The sequence below is a fragment of the Nymphaea colorata genome, chromosome 3, assembly GCF_008831285.2.
Source record: "Nymphaea colorata isolate Beijing-Zhang1983 chromosome 3, ASM883128v2, whole genome shotgun sequence".
Classification (NCBI taxonomy): domain Eukaryota; kingdom Viridiplantae; phylum Streptophyta; class Magnoliopsida; order Nymphaeales; family Nymphaeaceae; genus Nymphaea; species Nymphaea colorata.
In genome coordinates this window covers 10,290,235-10,306,359 of record NC_045140.1, presented here as the reverse complement: position 1 = coordinate 10,306,359, position 16,125 = coordinate 10,290,235, and the positions used below count along the sequence as shown (strand labels likewise).

General features: G+C 40.2%; 3 protein-coding genes across 11 annotated transcripts; 2 read left to right on the top strand and 1 right to left on the bottom strand.

Annotated features, from left to right (window-relative positions):
- The first annotated feature begins 1,584 nt into the window (after window positions 1-1,584).
- LOC116251539 (uncharacterized) lies at window positions 1,585-5,404 on the top strand. Of its 8 annotated transcripts, XR_004171699.2 has the most exons (7): window positions 1,594-1,983; window positions 2,471-3,075; window positions 3,215-3,323; window positions 3,395-3,715; window positions 3,872-3,958; window positions 4,523-4,557; window positions 5,243-5,404. XR_004171699.2 is itself a non-coding variant. In XM_031625868.2 (6 exons), exons 1-5 carry the CDS (start codon window positions 1,831-1,833, stop codon window positions 4,526-4,528), a joined length of 1,194 nt encoding a protein of 397 aa, XP_031481728.1. In that variant the 5' UTR covers window positions 1,594-1,830; the 3' UTR covers window positions 4,529-4,557; window positions 5,243-5,404. The 8 variants fall into 8 exon arrangements, 5 of the variants coding, with proteins under 5 accessions (XP_031481730.1, XP_031481726.1, XP_031481728.1 ...); XR_004171698.2 differs by lacking the exon at window positions 4,523-4,557; XR_004171700.2 differs by lacking the exons at window positions 4,523-4,557; window positions 5,243-5,404 and adding an exon at window positions 5,099-5,189.
- Window positions 5,405-8,354: 2,950 nt separating this feature from the next.
- LOC116251568 (uncharacterized) lies at window positions 8,355-11,804 on the top strand. 2 transcript variants are annotated; one of them, XM_031625913.2, is made up of 5 exons: window positions 8,355-9,161; window positions 9,724-10,322; window positions 10,548-10,656; window positions 10,735-11,055; window positions 11,556-11,804. In XM_031625913.2, the coding sequence occupies exons 1-5, from the start codon at window positions 9,009-9,011 to the stop codon at window positions 11,589-11,591; spliced, it is 1,218 nt and encodes a 405-aa protein (XP_031481773.1). In that variant the 5' UTR covers window positions 8,355-9,008; the 3' UTR covers window positions 11,592-11,804. The 2 variants fall into 2 exon arrangements, with proteins under 2 accessions (XP_031481773.1, XP_031481774.1); XM_031625914.2 differs by having other exon boundaries at window positions 8,357-9,161; window positions 11,564-11,804.
- An 840-nt stretch (window positions 11,805-12,644) lies between these two features.
- LOC116249920 (putative pentatricopeptide repeat-containing protein At1g68930) lies at window positions 12,645-15,708 on the bottom strand. Its single transcript, XM_031623234.2, has one exon. It carries the CDS (start codon window positions 15,553-15,555, stop codon window positions 13,216-13,218), a length of 2,340 nt encoding a protein of 779 aa, XP_031479094.1. The 5' UTR covers window positions 15,556-15,708; the 3' UTR covers window positions 12,645-13,215.
- Window positions 15,709-16,125: the final 417 nt, after the last annotated feature.

The window sequence follows — 16,125 nt, the reverse complement described above, 5'->3', positions numbered from 1 at the left end:
ACATCAATCAAATCGCAGTGAGCATTTAAACCTGTGTATCATACATCATTGTATCTGTTAAAAGCATTCAAGAAATGCAATAACACATCTAAGAACAATCCTGCACTATCAGCCATCATCTGAACACCTTGGCCGCTATTTGAATAGCCCTCAGCCAATTCATAGTTCTTTACAACTTTTTGCATGACACACCTGGCCACCTGGAAGCACCAGTGAAGTTCTGGGCAATCAGACTTACTGGACTGCCGTGGCTCAGGTAAACAAGCTGCTGAGCCATCAAGAATGTGTTACGTCCAAGTAGCTGAGATTGATCACGTTCATGTTAAAACCACCTAAATTCTCGTAACCGGAATTATGATTGGGGCGATCGACCACCTGTTGACTGCCCTAACATCCCAGATTAAACTAAGAGTTTGTAAACATTGACCCACAAAAATTAGTGCTTAAAACCGGGAGCAGAGCCACATGTGGGCATATGTGCGCATACTATTATTATTATTTTATTTATTTAATATTTTTTTGGGTCCGCCCCTGCTTAAAAGCATATTAGTGTCTCATACCCATTTGCTTAGCTATTTGTGTATTACATTGATGCTCTTCAACCGTTTATTTTTTGAAGGGTCTGCCCATGCAATCATAAAATTTTCGCTCCATCATTTATAGTATATGTCTCAAAATTTTTTTGCTCTAGCTACCAATGATGCTGAATCTGCCAAGACTACTGGGTGATCGAGCCTACGAAGGTCACTGATCCATTGTAAGAATGCTTCTCTTTCTCCCTTGCATTCCAGGTTGTTTTTTATGCTTCTGCACTTTTGCTCCACCCTTACTTTTCTTGGATATCTTAAGAATATAAAAAACATTTATTATGGCCACTCTTTTGTTTGTGATATGACACATTGCCATTTGGGTGGTCTATATTGTCTTAGGGGGACAAGAGGTTGGTGGTGGAGCTTCGGCTTTCCTCTCAACAGTAAAATAAAATAGTCCTCCTAATTATCCAAAATTGTATTAGTGATTATGTCATCAAGGATGTCACTTTGTTTGATTTAAGGTGGAGTTGGTAGACTAATCTCCTTTGGAGGAAATCCATCTTCCCTGGAATTGGAGTTAACCGCCTTCCACTTTTTCTCTTTTCTCTGTTATGGTCCTACTATCTGGCGACAGGTCGATCTTCAATATGACAATTTTGTATTTCCCTGAGTTCTTGAGCTACTTTTTTTTGTTCTTGCTTTATGATCAACCAATGAGCTTACAATCGTGGTCTACTTTTTAGCTCTTTATTTTTATGAATTCAACCCTTGAATAAGCGTGTATAGGAATAGACCCTGCGGGGTCATCATGTCAATGGACGAGCAATAAAATCGCCCGGTTCAAATGCAAATTTCTTGGAACTCAACCAAAAACATAAACGTTTCCCATGTTCACAATCCTCTTGTAAAAAACTAGAAACAATTCAAATAACATCATAGCATTGGCGTTGGCCCATTATGGCATGGGGAGTCGACAAAGTAACTCTTTCCCGTCCATGGTCCTGGGCCTCTCTTACTTGATGCAAACGGCCTCTCATATTTGATGCAAAAGACTTGAGTGATTCTACTTGCCAACCGAACAATAATTGCGGAAGAAGTACACTTCGTTCCGTAGCACTCGATTCATCCAATCGGTCTAGTGGTTACTATTGCGACGCCATTACTGGAGAGCACAGGGTCCACTCTGAGAATTTAATCGGTTTTACGGGTCCTGACGGTGAGAAGGGGAAACATATAATGGCGTTTCTTCCATACTTATCCTGGTTTGTTTGTGGTTGGGCTCGTCCTTCTCCGGCCGATGGCGTCTTTCACTGTGGAGGAGTTTGTGGGCAATGGGGTTCTAAGGGAGATACTCCCCAAGCTTGTTGAAGATGGCTGGGATGATGTACCCACTCTCAAGCTGATGAACTTGGAGGACATGCACGCTATCAACATGACTACCAGGCAGAAAGTAGCTTTCTTCTTTCCTTTCTCTTCCTCTCATGTTTGATTTGGTGATGTAGAACTTCATTTTAGCTCTGTTTTCTACCATGGTGAACTGGGATGCAACCACTTGCCTGACAAATTGGTCCATTTCATACAGAAAAAGGAAATCGTTATGCGTAAACGTCTTGTGTATTCGCGTTTTTTAGGCCTTAACGGGGACGATCTGTAACTATATTGGTCCTTCTAAGGTTCTCTGAGATGATGGTGAAAGGGTAAACTTACTTTTTTTAGATCCATTTTCTGAAGGTGCCGCCCGTTACCACCTTCAATAATATTAAAGAAATATCCAATGTGGGTTTGCGTATTTTCTTCTTTTTTTACAGTTTTTGCATTTGTTGTTTTAGGTTATTGAAGTTTCCGAGTCATGTTTAATGTTTCTTAAAGCCTGATCAAGCACTGTGGATATATAATTCTATTTTTTTGGTTGTTGGTTTCTGTGGAGTTTTCTCAAGGATGCTTTGGAAATCAGATCATATTTACACGACCGTTCATTGATGCAATACGGAGATACATTGGAAGCATCTGGGAAATCTTTACCTGAACTTCTTAACTGTAGTGCCAGTGTTCTTTCTTCGCAATTTGGTATGAAAAGAGGCCATATTGCTCGGTTCACTGACAGAACCACCGCCTGTGGAATCTCGACGCAACCTCCCTACAGAAGACGATCTCTTTCTTCGACAAGCACCAATTGGAATGGCAGTGAGTTGAGGTATACTGCATCCCAAAAGATTCAGACATCTTCACTCTTAAGTCGTAGAACAAACTCGATTGCTAGTGAAAAATCTATAGCGGAACTGAGAATCAAAGAAGGGCATTCTTTCAAGGGTATTGTTGCGTCGGCAGTTGCTGAGCCAAGGCCCGATGATCCAGTGAAACCTCCTCATATGACTCAGGATGTTGTCCCTTATTCCACGATTGAAAACATCACAGTTCAGAAACTGGTACCAGAATATAAGATTGGTATGGAGCCACTAGTGAAACTGAAACCCATGACCATGAAATCTTCTGATTTATGGCATGAAAGGCCAGTTGTATTGCTGTGTCTTCGGCGGCCTGGGTAACTAACCTTGATTATCACTTTTTGTTTCACCATTTTGTGTGGGTTCTGTCTTTCATAGCCTCTTTTCAGGTCGTCTCCTGGTTGCAGTAGACCAGTAATTGTCCCCTATTGTAATTTGGAATCCATAATATTCTAGGTGCATCATGTGCCGAGCTCAAGCTCACCAATTCTATTCAAGGAAACCCGTCTTTGATGCTATGGGAGTTCAGCTGATTGCGGTTCTTCATCAACAAATAGAGTCAGAGGTATGCCTGCCCCCAAGTATTTTCTGGGGCGTGAGCTTCCTGAGACTAACTGGCTTTATCATTATCCACAGGTGAAAGATTTCTGGCCTCGATACTGGGGAGGAGCTGTGATTCTGGATAGCAACATGGGGTTCTTCAAGGCTCTTGGTGGAGGGAAGGTGATAAGGCACAATTTCGTGACGGGATTCCTTCTGAACCCACAGGCAATTGCAAATTACTGGCGGGCTAAAGCAACGGGTCTCGACTCCAATGTGAACGGTGATGGAAATGTCAACGGTGGGCTTTTCGTGGTTGCTAGTGGGAAAAGTGGTGTGGCCTACCAGTTTGTGGAGAGGAATTTTGGTGATTGGGCTCCCATTGCTGAAGTTATTGAGATATGTAGCCGGTTACAGGTACTTGCTGTACTAATTTTTCCTGTTGATCAATTGGTTTCTTCCCATGATCATGGAGCTAGCTTCTCTGCAGTTCACTGTGCCTATGCTTAATCACAAAAGCACTTTTGGGACCTTATTGCCGAGTAATTTGTTTATTCTTCTATGCTATTCTAGCTTGTCTGCAGTTAGAGCTCTTGCTTTTGATTAGACAAACACTGTTAGGACCGGTTACTGGAAGGTTTTAGCAAGCTTGTGTCGAAGGTACTTCCTGCTCCTCAAACATGATACGGGACATGCTTAGTCTTTCATTTAGTTCCATGGCCACCTGGCTTCCTTTTGTTGACTGTCCAATTTTCGTTCTTTTTTCCACTTCGGTCACTTCACGTTTCCGTACGACTACTGTGTTATCCTACTCTTCTGTTTTCTGAAGATTTTAAAATGATCAGTTCTCACCTGAAACTTTTCTTAGAACCTTATTGTTAAATAATTGGTTTTTTCAAACCAGCACAAATGCAACTGGATGATGCTATTCTTTTAAGCCGTTCTCTTGTTATTGAGTAACAAATTCACTATTTTGATGAACCTGATGCAAGTAAACCTCAATCAGCTAGATTAAGCACATTGTTAGGTCCTTGCTTGAAAAATTGACTATTTCTCATGAAGATAGTTCTAGCTTGGCACTACTGGATGCCGCTATATTTTATTATGAAAGCATTTTAGGACTGCTGATATTAGTTCTCCTTAATCTCGCACTATCGTCAGAAAAAAAGTTCGTTAACTCCGCTAAGTTGCTTTCCCTTGTGCATGTCCGTTCATATTTTGCAGAAATAGAAACAATCGTGTGCTGCCATAGCAAAAAGGTTAGTAGTAGTGTCAAGACAGCTTGTGTCGTTGTCATTAGGCATAGTTCATATTTTGCAGAAATAGAAACAATGCTGCGTGACTTTACATCTATTATCCAAATTTTATGAACATTGTAGCCCTGTTCATTTCGGGCACATTTTTGGTCGAAAACACGGTGGAAATTTCTATATCTTCACAGTTGATACCTAAAATTGTTGGCTTCTTGAGAATGCTTTGGTGCTGCTCAATGGGTCTTCTAGATTTTCATAACACATAAGTGAATTTTTATGAAACCTATCTGTCCAAGTGTCAATAGTTTATGGCCGGCAAGCTTTTATGAAATGATGTACCCATGTGTCAATCAACAAGGCCTTTTCTTCCATGTTGAAAAGCACTTGTTTGTGGATAATAAATCTTTAAATTCTTCGGTGGAAACGGTTGTCCAGTATGCACAAGTTTGTCACATGTTGCTTCCAAATGCTTTGTGACAACATAATTTGCCGTCGGTAGCAGAGGAACCGTTAACTTTTTAATTGATAGATTCCTTTGTTATGACAGTTGAATTTGGAGGGTGCTAAAGAACTTGCCTATAAAGTCATTTTCTCTCCCGATATCGACATTGATACAATGAAGGGCAATGTTTTTTCAGGCTGGGCCATTTGTGACTAGAGGTGCTAAGTTTATTTCTTTTCATTTTCGCAGAAGTAGTCATCTGAGCCATTGAAGTGACTGACAACCTGAGCTGCTTACTGTACAGCTTTTTGAGCTTCCTCAGATCCTTGTCTTTCATTCATTTGATCAATTGTTAAGACTAAATAATTATGTAGAATAAATTTTCTGTAGAAAGGAAAACTTTTACGATTATGAACCATGGATCATGTTCATTGTACCAAGATATATGCAGCAATTGGGCGGCCATTCTCAACTACCTTAGAGAAGGCCAATCTAATGTTTCTGGCTTTTGCACATGTAATTCACTATATATATATATATATATATATATATAAAAGCTCTTTTGACCTTCACGCTGAAGGCGGACGCAGATCATATTAAACTTTGCCATCGTTTATGCAAAATGAGCTAAATATGTCCAAAAAGACTGCATTCATTCGTTAGAGGCGACAAAAATATCACCAAGTTTGAAATATTGGAACACGGTATCAAGTTAACGACACACTGTGGCAGCTGCTGTTACCAATTCTAGAGATTTACGAGAGAGAAAACATTGCACACACTAACAAAACCTTAATTCCAATTAGGATCGCCCTTCCCAGAAGGGAGGGCTTAATCATTCAGATGATACACTCCCCAAATCTAGCTTATTGACACTTGTAGACATCATTTAGCTCATTTTAAGCAGATTATACTCAGCCTAACTTATCGAATCGGATGTCTTATTTGATATAAAACAAAAGAAATGGGTGGCGCTGTTTTTAAAAAACCGATCTATCGGTAAAATTTGCTGAGCCACTAAATTTGGTTGAATCAGTTGTGAATTGGTAAACTACAAAAGGTTTAAATAATTGGAAAATAAATTTTTAAAAATATTGAGAAAATGACGCGTAACACCCTTAGGTCCACCACCAAATTAAATCGCTTTGCTACGTGTTCAATTTGTGGCCGATTCCATAGTACTAATTAGTGGGACCCACCGCTTTTAAGAAACGTCCAGAGCCGCTTTACCTGACACTTGGTGCCACAATACACCACACAAAACTTCTGTCGAAGAAGATCTTGGACCACAAAACACTAACTTCATACGTTTGTTCAGGCAATTGCTGGGCATTTTGGTTTTTCGTAGGAGAAAAAGTAGGTGCGGGCAATTTGTTTAGACAATCCAAAAAAAAAAAATGTTTATTTTTCTCATTAATATACGAGTGCTTTTTAAACATTTAAAATTATATATTAAGTATGGCTTTGGCTCCACCCCTAGATCCATGACACTCTTGGATCTGATCCAGCTCACGATTCATGAGACTTCTTTCTCTATATTCTGGATGTAGGTCATGTGGATCAAAGTCAAGTGGACAAGGGCAGGCTAATAATGTGCAGCCCATCTGGTCAGCACTTGTCTTTGTGAACAAAATGGAACTACCGAGAAATAGGTTCCTCCCGGATTCACTATACCCGATTGCCGATCTGATGTGCGATCCATTTGCCTTTGGCTTTTGGTAAAGAGTTTTGGATCTGATTGCCAATCGAGTTTGAATTTGCATGCAGTTTCATAACTGAGTCCGATATAAAACAAACTGAATACATATAAATTGACCTGAGTTGGGTTTTGAAAATGGGGTCCCAGTTTGAATCAGATTAGGTAGGGTCCGATTGAATTGAACTCGGTAAAGGGTGGATATGACATGCAGCTTATGTTATATGTATAATCTGTAAGAGATAAAATTAAATAATTTAAAACATGTATGTGCTATCTAACCTATAATATCTCACCAAATCTTATAGAAGTGATCCTACAATATTTTAGTAGTCCCTTCACAACAAGTCATATGCTAATGAGACCCACCACTCGAATGTTGAGAACCGCTCATTCCAAAGACATGGTGAGAGAGGGAACCGACAAAATAAAAAATATATATGTTAACAAAATAGGAGAGATGATTAAGAGTATAATGTTACTATAAAAGTATAAGAGTCCAAACAAAGTTACATCGGCAAATGCATCTTCAACCAAAAGCTGCTGATTACATATCGTAGTTAGACAAAACACTACGATTAAACTAAGAAAAAAAAAAGACATGAAACGTTCGATATAAAGGTAGATCTTTGCTAAGAGATGTTTATGATGTAATAGAAAGATTTGGACTGTCTCTGGCCCTCTCTCTCACACACTCTCACGGCGCGAGGAGAGTGAATGAAGAAGATGAAAAAAAAAAAAAATTACTTGGAAGGTTCCAAGACAAATGTAAAATGTTCTTCTATTTACGACCATACAGATCGAAGAAAAATAACACTCCCTCTTAAACATGGGGACTAAGGCAAAACCTTAAAAATGAAAAAATATACAGATGCCGTTGCAAGATTTTTGAAAATTAAGAAAACTTGTTAAATATATTAATAAATCAGGCTCCACGCACAAACATGTCATACCCAGGTATATTAGCCGTTCGATTTTATGAAATTGGGTTCCACCGTACTACAAGCGTCTACTTCAGGCAATCTCCCTTTCATTAACAGGTGTTTCAAGCCTCACAATTTCAGACCAAAGGGCATGACATGTGAACTGTTGGTTCGCTGTATTATATGCCATTGCGTCAATTTTTCCATTTTTCCTCCCCCCTGCGCACTAACCAATTGCGGCTGTTAATTTATAGAATCATGGAGCTTACTATTCTCCATTCCATACGAGAGAGGGAGAGAGAAAGAGAGAGATTCCTTCTTCTTGAAATGTCTTTTTACCCTTTGTTTTTTTTTTTCAAGTTTCATGGCTTTGTTTTTCTGCCTTTTTTTTTTTTTTTCCTTTTTTGGTTTTTTGCTGTCAGGTAGGTGTTGGTATGAGTACAGAGGTACATGTACAACGTTTTTGCAAATTATGGTAGATGATAATTATATATTTCTAATTCAAAAAATTGAAAAATTTGATGATATCATTGAACTTGTAGGTGTAGAAGTAGTTTCGTTGAAGTAGCAGCCATACTATAACAAAGATAATTAATTAAGCAAGTAACTTAAATATATTAGAAAAACATAAAACAACATCGAACAAGTCGACAGACAAAACAAAACAACACTCAATCGAGTTGCCCAAGCTGTCAAACCTGGGGTAACCCTAAAAACAGCCAAATGAAAAAACATGTTGTCGCCGACTCTCCGTTAGTTGCCAATGGCTGCCCAAGCTCCCACCGGACGTCCGTCCCAGTGGCTGCCTAAGCTCCCGCCGGATGTCTGTTGCCAGCTGGCCAAGAACCCGCCGAAAGATCAAGGAAGATGGAGAGGGAGAAGAAAAGTCGAGCGTCATGGCGAATTTATATATCTGGTTTTGATCCAAAATCAAATCCAAACATACCAAAACATACTCGCGTACCTGTTTTGGCGTACCAGTGTACCGGTACAGGACCATGGTGACATGGGTTTTCTGCTGTTACTAAAGTTAGGTGAACCTTGGGAATTGCAGTTGAAGTTTTCATGGAAAGGTGGCAGCAGACATTGTCTTTCATAGGCAAATTGTGAGGACTCTAACAAACCTCACAAGCCACAAAAACCTCTCACATTGCTTAAACTGGCGTCTAGAGTTCTTCACTTTCATGTAAACAACAATTATTTTGCTGAATCCATTTCTTGCGCATTGTACAGTTTTGGCCACTGTTATTACGCTATTACTCGGACACTTCATGGTCCACCCGCTGAATTTAATTTGTTTTGATGGGCTTATGATAAGACTGGTGGGATCAGAAAGGGACTTATATATAGATAATGAAGGGGTAAGTTATGCCTACCCTGGTTTCTGATCCGAGCAATGGCGTCCTTCACAGTGGAGGAGTTTGTTGGTGACGGAGTTCTCAAGGAGATACTCCCCAAGCTTGTTGAAGATGGCTGGGATGATGTCCCTACTCTCAAGACGATGAACTCTCAAGACATGGATGCTTCCAACATGACTACCAGACAGAGAGTATTTCTTCTTTCTGCTCATCCCTGGTGTTCAGCTTGTTCTCCGCGGGTTTAGTCCTTTTGGGTGTTTGACGGCTGCTGCCTTTGAAGTTCTATTCAAGTATTGCTTTTTCATGCTTGATTGGGATACAGCTTTTAGCATCAATGGTCTTGTTTCATAAAACAGAGCAAATTAGAGCAAGTAAAACAGTGTTTATGTTTTTGTGAAAGGTTGCTTGGTTTATGGTTCATGACTGTAGTAATCTTGCCGATTTTTGGAAGGCTATTTGGCAGTAATGGACCAGGGAAAGGTTCTGCTCTTGTATTCATTTTTTTCTGGATAGATCCCTTTACTATTTTAGTTTAATATTTGAAGAAAGTTGAATGCGGATCGCTTGTTTTATCCTTCTTTGTGGGGCTTATTTTCTGTTGTTCAACAAAATTAAAGTTTCCAAGTTGCGTTTTATGCTCACCGACAAACAATGATGCAGCTTATTCTAGCACTGTTTATACAGTGAATTGGTACTGTATGGGTGCTTTTCCGTCTTTAAAGTTTTTGTTAATTTATTTACATTTTATTCTAGGATGCACTGGAAATCAGATCATATTTGCATAACCTATCATTAATGCAATACGCTGATAGACTGGAGGCGTCTGGAAAGCCATTGGCAGAACTTCTGAACTGTAATGCTAGTGTCCTTTCTTATCAATTTGGCATGAAGAGAGGCCACATTGCCCGTTTCATTGGTGGAACCGCTACTTGTGGAATCTCCATGAATTCCCCATATAGAAAAAGAACTCCTTCTGTTTGTACAGATGACAGCAGAAATAAGCTCAGTTTTAGCTCATCTCAAAAGAGTCAGACTTCCCCTCTGAGTTACAGGTCTACCTCGGGCTTAAGTGACAAATCTGTTGGGGAATTCAGGAGCAAAGAGGGGTATTCTTTCAAGGGTATCATTGCATCAGCACCTGCAGAGCCAAGACTTTGTGGTCTCATAAAACCTCTTCCTATTGCTAATGACATTGCACCTTACTCCATGATTGACAATATCACTGTTGAGAAACTAGCACCTGAGTATAAGTTTGGTATGAAGCCATTGGTGAAACTGAAGACGACGACAGTGAGGGCTTCCAAACTGTGGCACGATAGACCTGCTGTATTGCTCTGTCTACGACGCCCAGGGTAGTAAACCTTGATCCATACTTTTAGTTTCTTTGCTTAGATTATAATCTGTTTCCAAAACCTCTTTCTAGTTTAAATTGAGAACATGCATCTGTTTAGTATCACTATCTTTATTAGCACTTTCAGTTTCTCATGTTGCAATCTGTCTTTCAAAACCTCTTCCAAGTTTTGCTGCTTAGTTGCAACAACCAATAACAGGCCTCTGTTGAACGCACTATCTTCTAGGTGCATAATGTGCAGAGCAGAAGCTCACCAACTCTATTCAAAGAAACCGTTTTTTGATGCAATGGGAGTGCAACTCATTGCTGTTGTTCATGAGCAAATAGAGGCAGAGGTATGTCAGAACCAAGTGTCTGTTTTCTTTACTCGGCCACAATGTTTTTGAGAGTAAGAATCTTCGTTTTATCCTTAGGTCAAAGACTTCTGGCCTCGTTATTGGGGCGGGATGGTGGTCTTGGATAGACGCAAGGGCTTCTTCAAAGCCCTTGGTGGAGGGAAGTTGCTAACAGACAATATTTTAACAGGGTTCCTCCTGAACCCACGGGCCGTTGCAAATTATTGGCGTGCCAAAGCTTCTGGTTTGAAATACAATTTTAATGGTGATGGAAACACCAGCGGTGGGCTCTTTGTAGTTGGTAGCGGGAAAAGTGGCATTGCTTACCAGTTTGTTGAGAGGAATTTTGGAGATTGGGCCCCCATTGCTGAAGTTATTGAGATCTGCAGCCGGCTACAGGTGATTTTCCTATGTTATGCTAAGATGCTTACCATATATTTATTCAGTCTCTTCTCTCATTGACGCTAGCGTACCTACCGTTGGTTGCCTCAATATCTGAATAAAGCAGAAGCTTCGGATCGGACTTTGTTGAATAATTGGTTTCTTCTTTTCATAAACATGACGCTAGCTTTTCTCGATTTAACGGTGCTATGTCAGATACAATTTTCCATGAACACAAGATGCTAGTTCATCTGAAACTAGATTTATGTTTCCTTACAAAGCAATATTTTTTTTAAAAGACAATAGTAGAGAAACAGTTAACAGCTCATCCGTTGTACCTTCTATCTTGTTACTATTACTGTAATCGAGCTTGCAGAGAGAAAGAATAGTAAATCATATACAGCCAAGTATCTCAATTTTCCAGAGAAAAGTAGATAATGAAGAATCTTGGCTTTTTTTTTTTGGGTCATGTATTTGTTGCTTTTAAGATGCAAAGGCGCTAATTTTGTTTCTTCTAGTTATGCAGAAGTAGCCAAGTAAAGACCTTTGAATGATTTCCAAGTACATAGTGAGCTGTTCATTGTAAAGCTTGGAAGTCTTTCACAGTACGGAGAGCGAAGGAAACTTTGGTTTGTCAAGACCAGAAGCAACTAACCAGGGCATGTTGAGTTTGGTCTGTTACACCATTGCGTCGATCATCTTTATGTAAGACTCCACTAAGATCATGTTTATGTAGTCAAATTGAATAATTAAAACTTCAGTTGCTCCCTGGATGCAAGCAAGATGCTTTGGCATAGGTACAGAGGACTTCACATTTTACAAACTAGCTGACGTGATAAGAATACATTTACTTAATTCAAAGAAGTGATCTTTTTCAAGGTTTGCAATGAAAGGAGAAAGCAGAAGTTGCACCTTAGGAGTCAAGAAATTGCAGGGCTACATCATTGTCCATGTGAAAAAGGAAGGCAGGAAGCCTACATGTGGGTCGCATTAGAAGAAAGTGTGGTTCTTGTGATTCCATTTGTGAAGCTGTTAGCGATCTTTCTGAAGTAGCCTCGTTGGTTGCGGCCTTTCAGAAGAGGAACGTCTGCTTTGACGTATTATTGAGTCACTGAATTATCCATTGTTTTTTCTGGTAGGTTTCTGTGAAAGAATAAACTCAATTGCTTACATAAAGTACTTCAAAGCGTGTTTCTCGCACATAAAGCACAATAAAGGATGAAAAGCTGAAATAATTGCAAATCCAAGTGTTCTTTGGCTTCAACAAGTTTTCTCTGATTTTCTTTGTCAAGCAACAAACATATTTCCGCCTATAAAATGAATGAGAAGTTTTGCACAAACTTGAAAGCTGCTTCTCCAACTAGAAACTGCTACCTCGTCCGCGACTTGGTTCTCGGTGAATGATCATATTTCCTTTTTAAAATTAACAAAAAGAGGAGGACGGAAGGGGTGTGGGGAAGGGGGAGGGGGAGGAGAGAGTTTTGTCAAGCTTAGTTTTTGATGTTATTACTTAGGAGCCATGCAAGTTGAAATGAATTACAAGAGCCTGCAGGTAGAAAAGGTACCCTACCCGTAACAAGTGAGCATGAAAACAACTTTCTGTGGTTGTCACACTTGCCCGGCACCCACATCCTTGCTGAAAGTGAAGACACCAAAATACCCGAAGGAATCAGTCTTCAGTATGAACGTAATATCCAACGACTTTCCTGTCAGCCCAAAACGTAAGATATGACCGGGGTCCCTTTTGTTAATCCTCTTCAGTAGTACATAACATGAATCAGTAATAACTTCTACGATTCAACTTGGTTGAGAAAAAAAAAATCATGTAAATAATTTATTTGTTTTAATAGCGAACATGCTGCAGTGACGACAATGCAAGAAATTAAATCAGAGAATTTTATAACTGAACTGTTTGACCAACTCTTTCCACAATCTTTCGGTCGCTATCAAACCTGCAAGTTCATTTCCAGGCCTTTACTGTTGGGTCGTCTATATGCAACTTGCATCGCGTTTCCCTTTGCAGTTTATCATATATGTAAGCTGCAGCTTTATATACAAAAACTCAAAGGCCACATATGTATGAGCCACAAATAACTAGCTGGCAACAGGTGTGCGCTTTGTAAAAAGTGATGCATTGGAGGCAATTCATCATGTTACACGTGGCCATTCTCATGTCCATTACCAGAAATCTCCACATGAGCAGATGCCATCTTTGAAACGATGAAACCGAGCAGTGTCTCTGACAAGTATATCTCGGCCAACAATCTTAGAAATAAACTTCGTAGCAGTATGACAATCTAGACAAACTCTAAGGTTCTTTACCACTCTTATAGGCAAGCCATGTGGTATAAAAATCAAGCCAAAAGCAATTGCAAGCCTTTCACTGTGGTAACAAAGCATCTGCTCCTTTTGTGTTTCCTCCACATCGTGAAGCACCGAGTCCGTGTCTGGTATATAGCCTTCTGCAACCATCTTAAGGTTGAGATTCTCTAGCTCCGCATATATCTGTCCGGAACATAGGTGAGTTCGATCACCAGCTGCAAAGATATGCCACTGGTTCTTATACTTGATCCAGCTGCATCCTGGCTCCTTTTTCACGTTCTTCATCCTCATGCCCCTTCTCAAATTAGCCACATCCTCCCACTGTCCTTGAGCAGCATAAATGCTGGACAACAAAATATAACTGGCAGGATTCTGAGGTTCAAGCTGGAGCAGAGACTCAGCTGCCCACTTACCTATTCTTAAATTACCATGAATCCTACATGAACTAAGAAGGGTGGACCACCCAACTGCATCTGGTTGGTACGGCATCTCTTTTATAAATTTTTCTGCTTCTTCTAGTTTTCCAACTCGGCCAAGCAGGTCAATCATGCAAGTATAGTGATCGGATGTGTGAACTACACCTTGCTCTTTTAGCAACGAGAAATAGTAACGACCTTTCTCAATCATGCCCGCTCTACTGCAAGCAGAAAGAACACCAACAAAAGTAACGCCATCTGGTTTCAGACCACCAGCAACCATTTTCTCATACAAATCTATGCTTTCTTTCCCACTGCCTTGTTGTGCGTACCCCACAATAAGGGCCGTCCAAGAGACTTCGTCTCTTTGAATCATTTCATCAAAGAATCTATGAGCATCTTCTATGATACCACATTTAGCATACATCGTGACAATGGAATTAGCTACGGTCACAAAAGAAGCTAACCCTGAGACTAGTGAGTAGCTGTGAAACTGTGTTCCCTCTTCAACCGATGCAAGATTAGCACAGGCACTTAAAACGCTTCCGAGTGTGAAATCATCAGGTTCGATTTCATTTCTTTGCATCTCCAAGAAAAGTCTCATTGCTTCTTCATTAAAACCATTCTGTGCATAGCCAACAAGCATTGCAGTCCACGACACTATATTCTTTTCCGGCATTCTTGAGAAAACCAACTCTGCATATTTTATATTTTTACATTTAGAATACATATCTACAAGAGCACTTCCAACGAAAATATTGTTCTGATGACCAGTCCTGATTATATGAGCATGAACTTGCTTTCCCTGCTCCAAACACAAAAGACTGCCACAAGCAGTCAAGACGCCGCCGAAGGTGAACTGGTCAGCTGCTACGTGTTCAAACTTCATGTCTCTGAAAACATCAATGGCTTCCTGTGCACAACCATTCTGCATGTATCCGGAAACAACCGTCGTCCAAGTGATGGAGTCTTTATCCTTCATTTCACTGAAAATTGTTCTAGCATGTTCGATCATCCCACATCTGAAGTACCCTGTGATCATGGTGTTAGACAAAACAGTATTTCTCTCACTAACTTCTTCAAATGCTCGGCACGCGTCCTCTATACATCCAAATTTCGAGTACATATCAACCAGTGGACTGCCCACAAAAACTATCGACTCCAGCCCTACTCTTATGATCTGCCCATGAATCTCTCTGCCCAATATAATATCAAAATGACCCGTTGACAAAATTAGCAATGTGGAGAATGTGATACGATTAGGAAGATAGCTTTCTCTCCTCATTGACCTGTAAACATCCAGAGAGTTGTAAGCTAGGCCGCGATTTGCGTAACCCATTATCATCGAATTCCAGGATACACCATCTTTATCTGGCATTTCATGGAACAGTATCTCCATCTCCCTAGTGCACCCAGACTTTGCATACCCCGCGAGCATGGTGTTCCACGAGAAAAGATTTGGTTGAGGAATTCTATCGAATACTTCGCGTGCCTGGCGCAAGTCTCCAAGCCGCGCATACATGTTGACAATGTTGTTCGAGAGATACGTTTCTGGGTGAGCCACAGTGCGAATGATGCGTCCATGGAGCTTCTTTCCTTCTTTTGGCTTGTTGGTGTCAATGCAAACTCTCAGCAAAGCTGCGTAGTAGTCTGAAACAGGGGACTTGGTCCTCCCGGGAGACAAAGATGCTGTTTTAGTTGATAAATGAAATATCTGAACGGAAGGGCGACAATACAGAGACGTAGAGCTTGATCTAGGTTTCAGTGGGAATGATCTCATGCCGTTACCCACTCTCTATTTCGCTTTCCTTTTACAACGCAACAATACAATGTTCCTTTGTTTTTCAAACGCCCTCAGAGTGTGCCATCACCGACGTGTCCTTCAAGCCCAAAAAGGAGGAGAGACCTCCTCTGCTTGCTTTTCTTTATTTCCTGCTAGAAGGTAACAAGTAGTAAGTCTGAATATTGAGCAAGACAACCAGAGGTTCACCTGAACTCACTCGATTGAGGTCGGGTGGAGATCGACTCATTTAACAAAAGAGTTCCAACCTAACTGAAAACTTGAGCTTAGAAATGAGCAAGTTCGAATTCGATTCGATTAAATTGGAAGTAAACTTGTTTAAGGCTTATGTTTTTATTTTTGTAAGTTCCAACTTAAAACAAAAGAAAGAGATCGAGGAATTGATAAATGTGTTTAAACTAGTTGAGCTCGAGCCTTGACTTTAATCGAGTCAAGATTGAACTGACCTCATATAGTTCAACTCAAACTCGAGCCGAGCTCGAGCCATGCAAGATATGAATCGAGCTCAAGCTAGGCTCGGCTCATATACAACCCCAGTTTCATGGCATA